The sequence below is a fragment of the Dama dama genome, chromosome 7, assembly GCF_033118175.1.
Source record: "Dama dama isolate Ldn47 chromosome 7, ASM3311817v1, whole genome shotgun sequence".
Classification (NCBI taxonomy): domain Eukaryota; kingdom Metazoa; phylum Chordata; class Mammalia; order Artiodactyla; family Cervidae; genus Dama; species Dama dama.
This window is the reverse complement of record NC_083687.1, coordinates 26,811,710-26,827,323: the sequence shown is the minus strand read 5'-3', so window position 1 is coordinate 26,827,323 and position 15,614 is coordinate 26,811,710. Positions and strand designations below refer to the sequence as shown.

General features: G+C 43.4%; 1 protein-coding gene across 1 annotated transcript; it reads left to right on the top strand.

Annotated features, from left to right (window-relative positions):
* Positions 1-912: 912 nt before the first annotated feature.
* Positions 913-15,348, top strand: LOC133059585 (glutathione S-transferase A1). Its single transcript, XM_061146912.1, has 7 exons — positions 913-988; positions 7,714-7,827; positions 10,258-10,309; positions 11,077-11,209; positions 12,857-12,998; positions 14,207-14,338; positions 15,126-15,348. The coding sequence occupies exons 2-7, from the start codon at positions 7,741-7,743 to the stop codon at positions 15,246-15,248; spliced, it is 669 nt and encodes a 222-aa protein (XP_061002895.1). The 5' UTR covers positions 913-988; positions 7,714-7,740; the 3' UTR covers positions 15,249-15,348.
* Positions 15,349-15,614: the final 266 nt, after the last annotated feature.

Here is a 15,614-nt window from a genome sequence, read left to right as displayed (position 1 = left end):
ACTCATGGCCACATCGCTTCAATATCTGCCTCCATCTTCACATCACCCATATGGGTATGTCTGTGTATTTTCTCTTCTGCTGTAAGCACACTTGTTGTTGGGTTTGGGCCTATCCATATAATCCAGGATAGTCTCATCTCAGGTTCCTTAATTACATTGGCAAAGACTCTTTCTCCGAATTTCGTCCCATCCAGAGGTGCCAGGTATTTAGACGTGGACTTTTTTTTTTCTTTTGGAGACCACCACTGTGGCTCAGATTGTAGAGAATTCGCCTGTAATTGTCTACAGGAGATCCAGTTTCAATCCCTGGGTCAGGAAGATCCCTTGGAGGATGGAATGGCAACCCACTCCAGTATTTTTGCCTTGAAAACCCCATGGACAGAGGAGCCTGGCAGGTACAGTCCATAGGGTAGCAAAGAGTCAGACACAACTAAACATGAACCCATGTCATACAATGCTTAGGCCATACTTACATGAAAAAATTATTTTTTATGTGTCTGAAGTTCATATCTAATTGGGTGTCCTATATTTTATCTGAAACTCAGTGTAAAAGTATTGCAGAGTTCCATGTGAGCTTTCATGACCACAGGCCCCTGGTGTCCCCACAGTAGACACTTATCATCTGCTTTAGTCCCCGTCTCCAATTCGTGAAAGTCAATTCAAGAGAAGTAAGTTTTCTCCAAAGGCCATCCTTCATTGACTGGCAAGAGGATACAATCAATTTGAAATATTGTGTTTAATCTTTAATTGCGATTTTGAAAAGAAGTTATTAACAAGTTATATCCTGATAAGAGGACAATTTGCCTTTTTCTTTTTTAATCTAGCATAGAACCAGTGACCCTGAGTACCATGGGATTGGCTTTTCCTTAACTGGACTCTGCCCCTTTCAGAGAGGAGGAGTCAGTCAGTCAACTGTAACAAGAGCTTATAAGCACATGTGAACTTGGCACTGAGGTGATGAGCCAAGTGGGAGACAGACTTTTGTAAGGTAAGCACTGATTTTGCATATCTGTATGATGTTTCCTTAGCACAAGAAAAACTGCTTCAGGCTCACATGTGCCTTCTTGCTGTGCTTAGGAGACATTTAAGTTGTTTAGTCAATTGCTGTTGGATAAAGAAATGTAAAAATGAAGAATGTAGAAAACTAAGCCTGAGAATTTAGATCTGAGAAAAATTAATGATATGAAGAGAAAAAAGAATGGCAGCATTTTAGATAATCAGAGAGTGTGACCAGTACAAGAAAGGCGTGTAGGTGTTTATGCTAAAGTTGCCTGCTCTGTAGACACAGTCAACAAACAGCAGGTGCGAACTGCAATATGGTAATACTATGTGGACTTTGGAAACACAAAATTAAGATTTAATTATAAGAGTAATAACTAAGTTACTGCCAGCAAAACTGGATTTTAACTCAGTCTTTGCTGTGATTAGCCAACAGGCAAGTCCCCCTCTATCTCTCTTGGAGCTCAAGCAACTCATGGGAAACCTAGAAATTGGCTGGAGCAGGGTTTATCAACCTTGGCCCTATTGACATTTCAAGCTGGGTAATTCTTTGTTGCGGGGACCTGTCCTGTATATAGTCTTTTTTTTTTTTTTTAGTAAAAAATATTTGCTATAGAAATGTATATTGAATTAGACTTAAGGAATGTACTTGACAACAGTGTTAACATATAGATTGATATTTCTTCAAATTTGCAAACTTGACACCTCTCAGATACTTGCAGTGATAGTTTAAAAGTTTTAAAAGAAACTGTCACTTCATCAATATGGTTGACACAATGAAGATTAATAATCTCACTTTCCATTTCACTCTGTATTTGTAGAAAGAACAGAGGGTGTGGGAGAGGTTCCTTCCTCATCCAGTGACAGGCTGGAAAGTAGAATAGAAGATATACGTGGCTACAGGAGAATTAGTATATTTTACAAAATACCTTATCCTGGAAGACTACATAGTTTAGTAGCCAGCTGCATCAATCATAGATGTTTCCAACTAAATATCCAATAAAAGTGTCTGTTAAGATAAGAGGGTCGTAGGATAAATTGAGAAAGTAGCAATGACATTATATACTACCATGTGTAAAATAGGAAACAGTGGGAAGCTGCTATATAACACAGGGAGCCCAGCCTGGCGTTCTGTGACGAGCTAAGGGTGGTGGGATGGGAGTGGGGAGGGAGGCTTTAGAGGGAGGGGATATATATATATATATATTTATTTATATATAAAATTGTGACTGATTCCAGTTATTGTACAGCAGAAATCAATACAACATTATGAAGCAATTATCTTCCAATTAAAAATTTTTTTAATTAAATAAAAAAAGACAACAGGGTTGATGGAAAAAGCTGGATACAGTGCAGACTGAGGAATAACGAGCAGTCAGACGCACATGGGAGGCAGCCCCACCACCCCCAGCATCAGAGGCACCTCTGGCCTCTCGCCAATGATGTGGCACCCTCCCACCTAGTTTTCACAATGAACAATGTCCTCAGGCGTTGCCAAATGTCCTCTGGGCTGGGGGAGCAAAATCAGCTCCCGTTAAGAATCACTGGTTCATGTGACTTTTCAGACTCTTAAACACAGGAAGTCTGGATGTGAAAACTAGGTAACACAGGAGCAGAGAATTAACTTCCAAAAGTAAAGAAATTCACCTGACTGGAGGGTACAAGTCATTCGAATCAGAATGCAGGAGTGAACAACGCACTGTTACAAGTATTACTATTGGGGGTAAATCAAAAGCCTGAAGCAAGAGAGGTTCGGTGAGATCCTGTGAAAGTCCTAGAGTTGTCCAGGGTATGGCAATTCACAGGGGAAATATGGTACCTAAGCCTGAAAAGAGAAGATACGGAGAGTGGGATGAGAAGTACCATGCAAGATGCTACCGAGAGCAACGTTTGGATGGGGATGAGGTTTGACCCCATGAGAGTCACTGACTTGGACGCTGAGATACTGTGGAGCTGGGGCCAACCAGGGAAGGCGGGCAGCACCCTCTGCTTTCTCAGCCTGCAGCCTCTCTCCTTGTTCTGACTTGCTTGGCTGAGAGAATCACGGTCCTTGGGGTGGAACCAATTCAAGTGAAGGCATTGCAGGGCTCTTTGTGTGGTGTCAGTTGTCTACAAACCCATTTTTCTAACTAGATTTCAGCCCCTCCAGGGCAGGGACCACATCAGATTCCTCTTGTGTTCCCCACCAGCCATCATTTCTTAGTGCAGGCAACTGCTTAATGAGTGTTAGTTGAAAAGGTTTGAAGGAAACTTGTTGAGAAGGAAATCCGTGGACAGGTCAACCAGAAAGAAGATGCTGAAGAAAGATCAATGAAGAAACAGGAGGGTGGAGAGAAGGGTATTGAGAGTGAGACCCTGAACTCCTGCTATAAAAGGGGGTGGGTTTCCCATTGCCCTGGCTGGAACCCATTCCAAGGGACTGGGTGAGGGGGGGTGGGTAGAAGATTCCAGAGAGTCCAGATCAGGGAGTGAGTGGGAGGGGAAAGGCCTGGGGGATAGGCAGGCAGGGTGTATGGTTCTGGGGCAGAACCAGGGGTCCACTTCAGTCTTGAGGTTTCAAAAGGCTGTGCCAGACCTCGCTGAACCTTTGCCAAAAGCTTCCTCCAATCCAGGTTAACTAATCCGTGAGCATCACTGATCTTTCACACAAGACAAATAAAAAGAGAACCAGTATATAAAGTAGCTGACAAAATCTGGATATATATAAAATCCTGTTCCTACTAGAGCTATAGGGGCTGAAGCGACAGCACAGCAGAGCATAGCGCGAGATCTGGAAGTCAAGAGGGAGATAGACAGACAGACAGACAGAAGACTCACGTGCTGCCCAGTGGGCTCACTCACCCATCTCCCAGGAACTGGGAGCAGAACGGAAGCTGGATTTGCTGCTCCCTGTTATGAATTTTGTATGCCTTATCTAGTTTAATTTTCTCAACAGCCCTCACTAGTAGACATAGCTGTATTTTGAAAGGTACAGAGATTAAATAACTCCCCTGGGTTTATTTACCTTATAAGAAAAGGAGTTGGGCTTTGTCTCTAAGCCTTTCTCCCTGCTAAGAAACACTGTCATTAGGAGCCCCCTCCCACCTACTCCCTGACATACAGCTCCTTTAGGTCACACTGGAATTATCCCAAGACACATTTCTTTTCAGAGAATATGACCCCTATCTCCTTATGAAGGTCAAATATAGTTATACTAGTGCTCAGGATGCTCACAGTAAGTTTTTAAGGTCTGGGGTAAAGTAAGGTACGTTTTTATCCATTTTCCTCATATCAAGCCCCTAAGAATCAGCTAACAGAATTAACGTTTCCTTCTCTCCTATTTAACTGTTAATTGACTAATGGATTCTGAATGGGGAACAAGCTAATATTGAGGGTCTCAGAGACCAGCAGAGAGGGGGCATAAGCATTATATGGTTGGGGGGAGCCCCAGACCAGAAGCCAGAAGACGTCTTCAAAGGACCTCAGTGCTCACAAAACAAGTGAGCTAGGAGAGCAGCTTCAGCTCTTTGAACTTGAGTTTCCTCCTCCTGACAATACGATACTAGAAGCCGTTTCCAGGGAATGTTCTGAGGGTGGACACACTTGGCTAGATATTGAGTGTGAATCGGGAACACACATGTGTGACTGATGACAAGTCACTGAATCTCTCTAGTTCTCATTTTCTGGGGGCCAGGAAGTTTATATCACGTTTGCCCCAGGCTTCAAAAGGTGAAGAAAGTTACTTATAAGAAAGATATGATAAAGTATTATGTAAGTTAAAGCTTCATTTCCCTTTGTAATGTGATCCTTGGTCACTGGATAAGGGAGTTTAGTGTGAGGGTGACTTGTGACTTCCACTTCACAGCGACACCCTTCTCAGAATTCTGCTGAATCACAGCTTCTCTGTTCCCCATGATAAGTACAATATACACAATCTCCAACTTCAAGACAGACGAGTTAAGTATGTTTCCAAGGGATCATTTATTTTCCAAAGGTTAGACCATTGATTTCACATTAAAAATGTGGATATTGAAATAAAAAAGTAAACCAAAACTAAATAAATTTTTTAAAATGTGGATATGGAAAACATTTTTTAATCTAAAATTCAAGTTATTCATACTTTATCAGCTAAAGAAAGGTATATTTTTATCCCAAACTCCTCAACAAAAAGTTGCAAGATCTTAATGTTTTCTAAACAGAGCTGGGATTTGGATAGAAAATGCAGCTGTTTCTTCCTATGTTCTGGCTTTGGGGCTCCTGCTTTTAGTAAGTCCTGTATGTTTCCATTCACTCCCATGAGAGAACAATTGGTTTGGTCATAATGTTTGCATTTTCCTGTAACATCTTACAGAAAAACCCAAAAGAACTTTTAGGCCAATCCAATAATTTCTGTCCATCGTTGGAGCCTTTCAGTTTCATCCTCTGGTTCCCTACTATGTCCACTCCACACACAGGCTGCTGTAGTCCAGGGGCTTTTAAACTTCACTGACCTGAACAGACCCAAGAATCTCTAACCAACACCATGACCAAATGAGTGTGCCCATGTGCTTTCTGCCACCCGAACATACAACGCACACATAGCTGAAATGAAAAACTCATGAATCAATGCTTTATTTTAAAAACTGGAAAATTTCACAGTCTACTGAAGGATTGTCACGCCTATTTTGAAAAACGTCAATATGAAAAATGAAGCCAAGACTTGGGTTCATATAGAAATGGGTTTGAATCCCAAGGTAGCTACCTACTTTGTGCAAGTTACCCTAGAAACCTCAGTATTCCCCAACTGCAAAATGAGAGCAATGGCAACTTCATAGCAGGTGATTCTTGTAGGGTTAAATGAAGACAAATTTGTGAGAATGCACAGGGCATGACAGACAGAACAATTGTCAGCTTCACCTAGACCGTACAGCTAATACAGAAATATCCCTTTCTCTGGATACAGAATGTACGGATAGGGATAAAATATACAATTTCAAGAAAATGGAAGTATTTAGTATCCTGTGTAGGTGGAAAGACTCAGGATCTTTCTAGTAACAGTTAAGCACATTGAGCTCTAATTTCAACTTTTGAACAAATGCAGCATAATAGCCAACGAGCTGAACATGGACTCTGTCTCCCCCTCCCCCCTCCCCCTCCCCCTCCCCCTCCTCCTCCTCCTCCTCCTCCTGTCTGTGAAGTCCTCTGGCTCCAAGGCCCCTCCTTCCCAGGCTCCCAGGGCCTACACATGTGTGGGTTCCTGCCCTGCCCTGGTTTTAATCCTGGGTGTGGATTTCCATGAATGTTATTTAAGCTCTGAGGTCCATTTCATCAACTGAAAAATGGAGTTAATAATTATTTCATGGGATTCTTGTGAGGATTAAAGATATAATGTATTCAAAGTGGTCAGCATTCAGTTCAGTTCAGTTCAGTCACTCAGTTGTGTCTGACTTTTGCGACCCCATGGACTGCAGCACTCCAGGATTCCCTGTCCATCACCAATTCCTGGAGCCTACTCAAACTCATGTCCATCGCGTTGGTGATGCCATCCAACCATCCCATCCTGGGTCATCCCCTTCTCCTCCTGCCTGCAATCTTTCCCAGCATCAGGGTCTTTTCCAATGAGTCGGTTCTTCGCATCAGGTGGCCAAAGTATTGGAGCTTCAGCTTTCAGCATCAGTCCTTCCGGTGAATATTCAGGACTGATTTCCTTTAGGATGGATGGGTTGGATCTCCTTGCTGTCAAAGGGACTCTCAAGAGTCTTCTCCAACACCACAGTTAAAAAGCATCAATTCTTCAGTGCTCAGCTTTCTTTATGGTCCAACTCTCACATCCATACATGACTACTGGGAAAAACAGATTTGACTAGATGGACCTTTGTTGGTAAAGTAATGTCTCTGCTTTTTAACATGCCATTTAGGTTGGTCATAGCTTTTCTTCCAAGGAGCAAGCGTCTTTTAATTTCATGGCTGCAGTCATCATCTGCAGTGATTTTGGAGACTCAAAAATAAAGTATCTCACTGTTTCCATTGTTTCCCCATCTATTTGCCATGAAGTGATGGGACCGGATGCCATGATCTTAGTTTTCTGAATGTTGAGTTTTAAGCCAACTTTTTCACTCTCCTCTTTCACTTTCTTCAAAAGGCTCTTTAGTTCTTTTTGGCTTTCAGCCATAACGGTGGTGTCATCTGCGTATCTGAGGTTATTGATATTTCTCCCGGCAATCTGATTACAGCTTGTGCTTCATCCAGCCTGGGATTTCACATGAGGTACTGTTTATATAAGTTAAATAAACAGGGTGACAATATGCAGGCTTGGCGTACTGGTTTCCAATTTGGAACCAGTCTGTTTTCCATGTCCAGTTCTAACTGTTGCTTCCTGACCTGCATACAGATTTCTCAGGAGGCAGGTAGCATTGGGGCAGGACTATTAGGAGTTTTGCAATAAATACTAGTTCTCTAATCCTTCCCCTCCCTGACACCCACCCATGCATCCATACCACAGACTCGCCTCTTAGCCTGCCAAGAAAATCAGATTTTACCCACTGGAGACTGGAGAATGGTTTGTTGGAATTTCCCACAGGTGGCTATTTAGAGTGGGAATTTGGGCCAAGGAAGACATTCCAGGGACTCTTCCATTTGCCATGAGGAAGGCCGATTCTTCAGCATGTTGGTACTGTTCAGCCGTATATCATAAAGGTGCTTGCTCCTATGCTTTTATTTTTGTTTATTCATTCATTCATTTGTTGGTTCATTAAGGGCTAGAGAAACCAGGAGACTGCCACCATGTCAGGGAAGCCCATTCTTCACTATTTCAATGGACGCGGCAGAATGGAGTGCATTCGGTGGCTCCTGGCTGCAGCTGGAGTGGAGGTAGGTTTCACGTTCAGTTGGATCTAAATTGCCTGTGCCTGCCTAGTCACTCAGTCGTGTCCAACTCGTTTCGATCCCCTAGGCCATAGCTGCTAGGCTCCTCTGTCCCTGAGATTCTTCAGACAAGAACACTGGAGTGGGTTTCCATTTCCTACTCCAGGGAAACTGACTGTATCAAACCACTTTTCTCACAGAGGTGATTTTCCTTATTAAATGACCTGCTAAGAATTTTGCATTAAAAATGTTTATTAGGTATTAGATGAACAGATTTTTATTGAAATTTCTTCTTCTCAAGGATAATAAAAAATAGAAATAAATTTGTGTTTTTATTTGTTTTTGGCTGTGAGGCTTGCAGGATTTTAATTTTCGGACCAGAGATCAAAAGCAGACCCACAGCAGTGAAAGCCAGTGCCTTAACCACTGAATTGTCAGAAAATTTCCTGAATTTTGATTTTTAAAACTGTAAAATATTTATTACATTGATGCAACAGTTAGAAACATGAATATTAATATCAATTGGTATAATAAGTATTGTTAATATGTCAGGCATTTTAATGTATTGTGGTTAGTTTTAAAATAAGTTTAATGATCTAGTAACATACCATGAAGTATTTAAAGATGAAATATCTGGGATTTGTTTCTAAATTAGTACCAGGGAGAGGGGTGTAACATATGGATGTCTTGCGATTCGGTTGAGCTGATAATTATCGAAGCTGGTTGAAGGTTACAAGGAGCATCATCGTATTTTTTATTTTGTGCATGCCACAAATTTCCATAATAAAAAGAAAAAATATGCATATTAGAAAAGAAATGTAATTAAAGTTAAAACATAAGCCAGAAATATAGAGCTGTGCAGATTGTAACAAACTGCCTGTTGGATTTAATGCATTCACTCAGCAATGAATTTGTTGGGCACTTTGAAATGCCAAGTTTCATGCCAGGTCCTAGAGACACATGAATGGTTAAACAGACACAGTCCTTACCCTCAGGCCGCTTACACTATAGGGAGGATGCAGACAAGTATGTGGGTGATTAAAAGAGGAGTGGGAGCACCTAGGAGGACACCCAAGACTTGAGTGAAAAAACGCCATAGTCTCAGTAGTAAATGGATAGGTTTCTGTGGGATCCTGTTGAGTGCTGCCCTCTAGAGGTGTCACTCAGAAAAGCAGTTCTCAGCCCAGGTCAGAGTTCACTTCAGTCGCTCAGTCCTGTCCGGGTCAGAGGGACCCAGCAACTCTGGGAGGGTTTCCTGGGGAGGGGGTCATGGACAGAGTTCAGAGATCTGGTCCCTTAGCAGAGAGCAGTAAAAGAGGGCTTCAGGTGAGGTGGCGTCCTGCAAAGGGAACCTCTAGTGTGCTCCCTTAGCTTCCTAAAAACATGTTTACCTAAGCCTCAGATTATACACTCACGATTGCTTCAGGAATGCAGGGCACGTTAGCCTGGTGCATTCTCAAGTGTGTAAAGAAATAAGTACACAGAAAATTCCAACAGTGCCGTTCTAGGTTGTTTCATTTCTATAAATGAACAACCAACATTTTTCACTGCGGTCCAGACTTGGAGTTCAAGAATGTGTTCGGAGTCCCTGGGTGGGATGAGTTCAGCACAGGACAGTGAAGCAGGGGGAGACGCTGAGAGCATCCAGGCTTCCTCTTGACCAAAGAGCATTGAAATTCTGGGTTCTCTGGGCCCAGAGCCTGATTCTCACAATCCCATTCATCTCCATCAGTTTTACAAGAAACAGCCCACCAGCCAGCCCCTCCTCACAATGACCACCCATCCATCCATCGCCTCTTAGGGTTGTCTTGAACTGGGTGCTTTATAAATTGTTGCCCACACACTTACTATCTGTACGGTCTCACCCTGTGGAATAATGTCGATCTACAATAAACCACTCCACTGAGTCAGTTAGAAATCCCCAATTCTCAAACTTTTCACAATCAAGACCCTAGTTTACAATAAAAAATTGAATGGAGGGAAGTAATATACAGCGGAGGTCCCCGGTGGCAGCCTCTTGGGAGTCAATGGCCCCATGGATACCCCATGCTGGGGGACACCCCAAAATCCTGTCCTGATCTCACAGGGAGAGAAACACTTTCCAGAGACATTAAAACTCCAAAAGTAGAACTTCCCAGTCCCTTCCCTCCAGTGACATTCCCCTCCCCCCAAATCATAACCTAATCACTGACAGAGGTGGGGACAGGGTAGAGGTGAATTAACCTGCAAAATAAGCAGTTATTTGCTGCAACCCACACTTTTATCTTGGTGGCTCTAATCTAAATCTCCAAATGGCCTTGATCACTGTCCTCTGTGCACCCCGCCAAACTTGGAAATCCTATAGTCTCCATAGTGGGCAGCAGACAGAGGCCAGGCAAGTTCAGCAATGCTACAGAATGAAATAACAAAAACTCATCAACTGTTTCTGCTTTTCAGTTTGAAGAGAAACTTATAGAAAAACCAGAAGACTTGGATAAGTTAAAAAATGGTAAGCCCAAGAACTAAATTCCTCTGATGGGAGTATCCACTAGAAGTCTTAAGTTGAGGTTTCAAGACCACCAATGTGCTGTGTGTGTGTGGTGGGAGTGGGGTTAGTAGAAAGGGAGACATATGGTTAAAGGGAAGAGGCAGGTCTCCCTGAAAAGGTCTTGCAACTCACTCGGGACTAGGAAGGGCTGGAACTCAAGTGTTTGTTAAAGGAGCCAGCCCCAGTGCCTGTGAATGTTCTCTCTGAGTTCTCTCTGCCTTTCTGCACCATGAGTGACCACACAGCGCTCCCACCTAAAGTCAGGAAAAGGTGAAGATCTGAGAAAAGAGGGGAGAAAAAGGTCCAGAAGTTGCTGTGAGTCCAAGTTTGGCAAAGTAACATCCTAGCAATAATGTAGACTCGGTGAGCAGGGAAAAGGCAAACTCTCAACACATGTCTTATGTGTTCTGAGATTTTCTCTGAACTTCCATTAAATGGCAACTGGTTGGCACACTTGTTGCAGCCTCTTCCAGCTTCTTTCTAAAACATACATGAAGACAAATCAGTCCAGATTTACAAGGGATCGCCCATAGGTCTGAATGGGAAATACAAAGATAAATGAAGTGATAGGTTAGAAAGTAAAAGGCAAACAAAATGCCATCCTGCTTAAGTGTACCAGATCATTTTAGTGTTTCACTTTATATCTTCAGTTATTTCAGCAAACATTTGTTCATCTTAAAAGGTTGTAACATATTCAACATTTCACCCTTCTTTTTTTCTTTCAAAAGATGGGAGTTTGTTGTTCCAGCAAGTGCCAATGGTTGAAATTGATGGGATGAATCTGGTGCAGACCAGAGCCATTCTCAACTACATTGCCACCAAATACAACCTCTACGGGAAAGACATAAAGGAGAGAGCCCTGTACGGTACTTTTTAGTTTTTTCACCAACAACTAATAGGAACAATTTAGGTCCTTCCCTGACTAAGCAGGATCAAGGCAGGGCATCATGACCAACATGATGGTATAAGCCTTGTAGGGCATAACAGCAAAGACCTATGAGTATGAGGGAAGAGCAAATAAACTTGGAGTGAAATCAACTGCCTATGGAAGAGGATACCATCCACGGATATAGCACAGTGACAAGGTTTCCAAACATGGATGGTCTGTGAAGTCAAGAGGATGGTAGAACCAAGACTCCAGGGGCTAGGGCTATTTTGAGCTGGACACCCACCAATAGCCAGAGACAAGGGACAAAGCATCTGAGTGTCTAGAAGATAAAGCTTAGAAAGGGAAGGATCTAAAGAAGTTGGTTCTTGAATTTCAAAAATTCTAAGAATGATGATCAGGAACTTAATTTATTAACCCTTTATATGGACTGGCCACTTGACAAGGGTTAGCAGAGGTTGAGCTCAATATGGTAAGGTTACATCAAGCATTTTGATATAGCTTTAGTTGGCCAGATTTTTCAGTACAACTGTATCCTGGAGGTTAGGGGTATTCTCTCTGTTGTGATGGGACTACATGATTGAAATTAAAATCTTGTAAGGTACTTCCCAGGCAGCATTAACAGTAAATAACCTGCTTGCAATGCAGGAGACATAAGAGACCTGGGTTTGATCCCTGGGTCGGGAAGATCCCCTGGAGGAGGGCATGGCAACCCATGCTGGTATTCTTGCCTGGAGAATAATCCCACGGACAGAGGGGCCTGGTGGGCTAGAGTCCACAGAGTTACAAAGAGTCAGCCACGTCTGAAGCGACTTGGCACTCAAGGAACTACTCAGTTTCTCTAAAAGTTGAACATAGAGTTACCATATGACTCAGCAATCAATTCCTTTCAAGAGGATTAAAAACACCCCCACACTAAAATTTATCCTCAGAAGTTCATAGCACTGTTGTTCATAATCAATAATTGGAATCAACAAACGTGTCCATTAACTGATGAATGATGGAACAAAAGTTGGTACATCCATACAGTAGGATGTTATTTGGCCATGAAAAGGAATGAAAGGTACAGTCTTGAGAAATTCAAACAAAACCAGAGTCTGGCAATAGTAAATGGAGAGTGTTATGGAAATGGATTCTATGGGAAATAACTGGAGGAAGTGTTGGTATTGGGACTTTAAATGGGCCTGGTGTTGTAATAGGATGAGAGAGGAAGAGGGATGTGCCTGGGACAGAGGTGCCAGGACTCTGTCTCGATGTGACTGAGATGGTACTAATGCATCACACTAACCATGCTCAGACCACGTCACAGCAGAGGTGGCAAACCCAGGTGTGGTCCCAGTGTTTACTTGCGCTGATTCCACCGGATTCTCTCATGCCTGTGACTATGGATGGGTCACTGATGTGCTCCATCTCTATATTTGGTTATGTAAATAACAAAAAGATTACACATATGTTTACCTTGATGCTAAAATTAATTTTGAAAAACAGAGCTAAATGACTGGCATAGAAAAGTGCACCCAATGGAGGAGAATTACTTTGCTACCTCTCGATGTCTCTTTCTTACCCATTCCAAAAATCTAAGGCAGGAAACATTTGACAATTTGGTTATTTTGTCTTTTCAGGATTGATATGTATTCAGAGGGTGTGGCAGATTTGGGTGAAATGATCATGCTTTTGCCACTGTGCCCAGCTGCTGAAAAAGATGCCAAGGTGACCCTCATCCGAGAAAAGACAACAAACCGTTTTCTCCCTGCATTTGAAAACGTAAGTGGACTCTTCAGCATTTCTGGCATTGAGATCAGGGAACAAAGAAAAGTAATGTGTGGGCATGGCCGGGCGATTAACCTTCACCTCTGTGAGCCTTTCTGCATACTAATGTAGTACTCTGACTCTCAGGGCACTTTATAAAAATTGAATGTGAGGAAGAATTGTAGTACTAGTTTTACCCAAGTTATCATTTTTCAGCCAAATTTCTATTTACTCAAACCCAATCTGGTATTCTCTACTCAATGGAATTTCATGGTTATACTTTGAGCTTGGACTATGGAAGCTCTGAGAGCCACACTGGAGCCTGGAGTAGATGGATCCTCAGAACACAGTGTAGGGTCTTTGATCCAAGAGAAGCATGATGTCAGCAATACATCAGAAAATATTCTGGTGTCATGTGTAGGGAGACATGAGACCAGCTGCCTGTCAGGAGAATGTGGTTGTGTTTTGGGATGACTGACATGTATCTAAATATATGGGGGCAGTGGAGTGGAGAGAAAGAGATAGAGGAAAAAAATGTTCAGGAAAAAGTAATCTAGATATTTCAGGACATGACTCTCAGACTTTTGAAGAAACTGAAATAAAATCAATGAAGTAGTATTCCATCATTATGCCTAGTACGTATTTTAGTTTATTTTGTTTGAACGTTTCATGATCAAAACTACCTGAAATCATGTTCAACTAAAATCATGAACCACCCCCCCCAAAAAAAAGATTGTAACACCAGGAAATGAGGAGAGCAAAAGAGATGAGAAGGAATACAGAGTCTGCATTAGTTTGCTCAGGGTTGTAGAAGGCTGTCATGAAGATGGAGACATTGCCCAAGGATGAGGGAGAGAAGGACAGAGAGAGATTGATGAAGGGTCATGTTGTGAAGTTCAGGGCTGCACACTTGAGGGTGTGGGGTCAACAAAAACACGGTGCAGAATGTGCTAAGGCCTTGGCCCAGTGGGAGAAGAAGTAAGGCAGCCACAGCGAGGTGGGAACAGGAAAAGGAAATGGTGGTCTGCATTCCACTGGGGATGAGGAGGGAACAGCAAGAACCTGCCTGGCCCATCTCTGAGTTGGAGGGAGCAGAAGGTCTGAGGTTCCCACCCGCCCAGCGAGGGGCAGAGATGGAAGCGGGGCTGGGTGAGGGGTAAGGGAGAAGCAGGGGTCCAGCCTGCCAGGACCTGTGCTCCTGATGTGACCCCTCCATTCGCCAGGTGCTGAAGAGCCATGGACAAGACTACCTGGTGGGCAACAAGCTGAGCAGGGCTGACATCCACCTGGTTGAACTTCTCTACTATGTGGAAGAGCTGGACCCCAGCCTTCTGGCCAACTTCCCTCTGCTGAAGGTGAGCTCTCCCATGGCCCTGGGGACCAGACACACCTTAGCATCTGCTCTCTGGACCCTGGGACTTGGGTGCTAGGGTCCCTATCACTGTCCAGGCCTCGCTGCCCCCTGGTCTCCTCAGTTCACTCCAAGGCCCTGCTCTGGAGTGGGGAAAGAATCTGTCAAGCCAAGGACACCGGAGGTGGACTCTGCCCCACGGAAAATGTCCTGCCTTTTACCAGGAGACAGACCCAGGACTGGATCTCTCTTGGTCCCTGTTCCACTTCAGCCTCTGTCCTCATTTCTCTTTGCTTCCCTCTGCCCCACGTGTGTCCCTCTTTCCCTGAGCCTGTCTGAGTGTGTTTCCCACCATCTCCCTTCTTCCCCTCAATTCCTGTTCCTTCTCTCACACGGTGATTTCTCTCTGAGGGCAGATGGGTTCTGACTGACCTCACACATGACCTTTCATGTTTCCTGTCTTCAGTTCCAGCCCCGTCTCCTAGCTCTTCTTGTCTTGACATCCGGAGCCTTCATCTGTGCTGATACCTCACACACTTCTCTTTCTCACACTGCACTTAAGGGTCAACCTGCTTGAGGGTAGGAAGATCGGGAAGCAGAATGGAGTGTTTCACTAAGACCTCTCTGGGGAAAACTGGGGTGTCACTTTGCTGTCTCAAGGGGCTTCTCCTGGTGCTGATGGAGGGGCCTCGGCTGGCCCTTGTCTAGGAGGGTCTCAGAGTCCCTGCTGGCTTGCGTAGTGACAGGGCTGCTCTGTAGCTGCACGCTGAGCTGGTTCTCATGCATTGCAGGCCCTAAAAGCCAGAGTCAGCAATCTCCCGGCCGTGAAGAAATTTCTGCAGCCCGGCAGCCAGAGGAAGCCTCCCACGGATGAGAAAAAAATAGAAGAAGCCAGGAAGGTTTTCAAGTTTTAGTAAAGCCAGCCGGGCTGCCCCAGACAAGTCTTCTGAAATTTTCTAACAATAAAACAATAAAGCTACTACAATAAAGCTCCTACGAGAGATTTACTTCCAATGTGTTCTTTTTCACTACGATCTCCTTCTCACCTTTCTGGTTTGGAATTAAAAGACAAATAAGAACAGGAAACAGATTATATATTCCCTTAATATTTTCCAAGGATCATCCTGTAACATCTGTCACATAGCCTATCAAAAGTGTAGCAGTTTATATCTGACATTCTTAGGTTTTCACAGGAAAGAGCTACCTTTCTGGGGTCACGGTAGACAGACATTTTCTTTATTTCTTTGAGAGACATTTTCCATCTGATAATAAAAATGTCT

Bases quoted from the DNA above. Each gene is read 5' to 3' on its own strand.
- LOC133059585 (XM_061146912.1), top strand. From the start codon at position 7,741: ATGTCAGGGAAGCCCATTCTTCACTATTTCAATGGACGCGGCAGAATG. The intron at 11,210-12,856 runs GTACGGTACTTT...TTGTCTTTTCAG, and splicing joins GACATAAAGGAGAGAGCCCT to GATTGATATGTATTCAGAGG. The intron at 12,999-14,206 runs GTAAGTGGACTC...TCCATTCGCCAG, and splicing joins TTCTCCCTGCATTTGAAAAC to GTGCTGAAGAGCCATGGACA.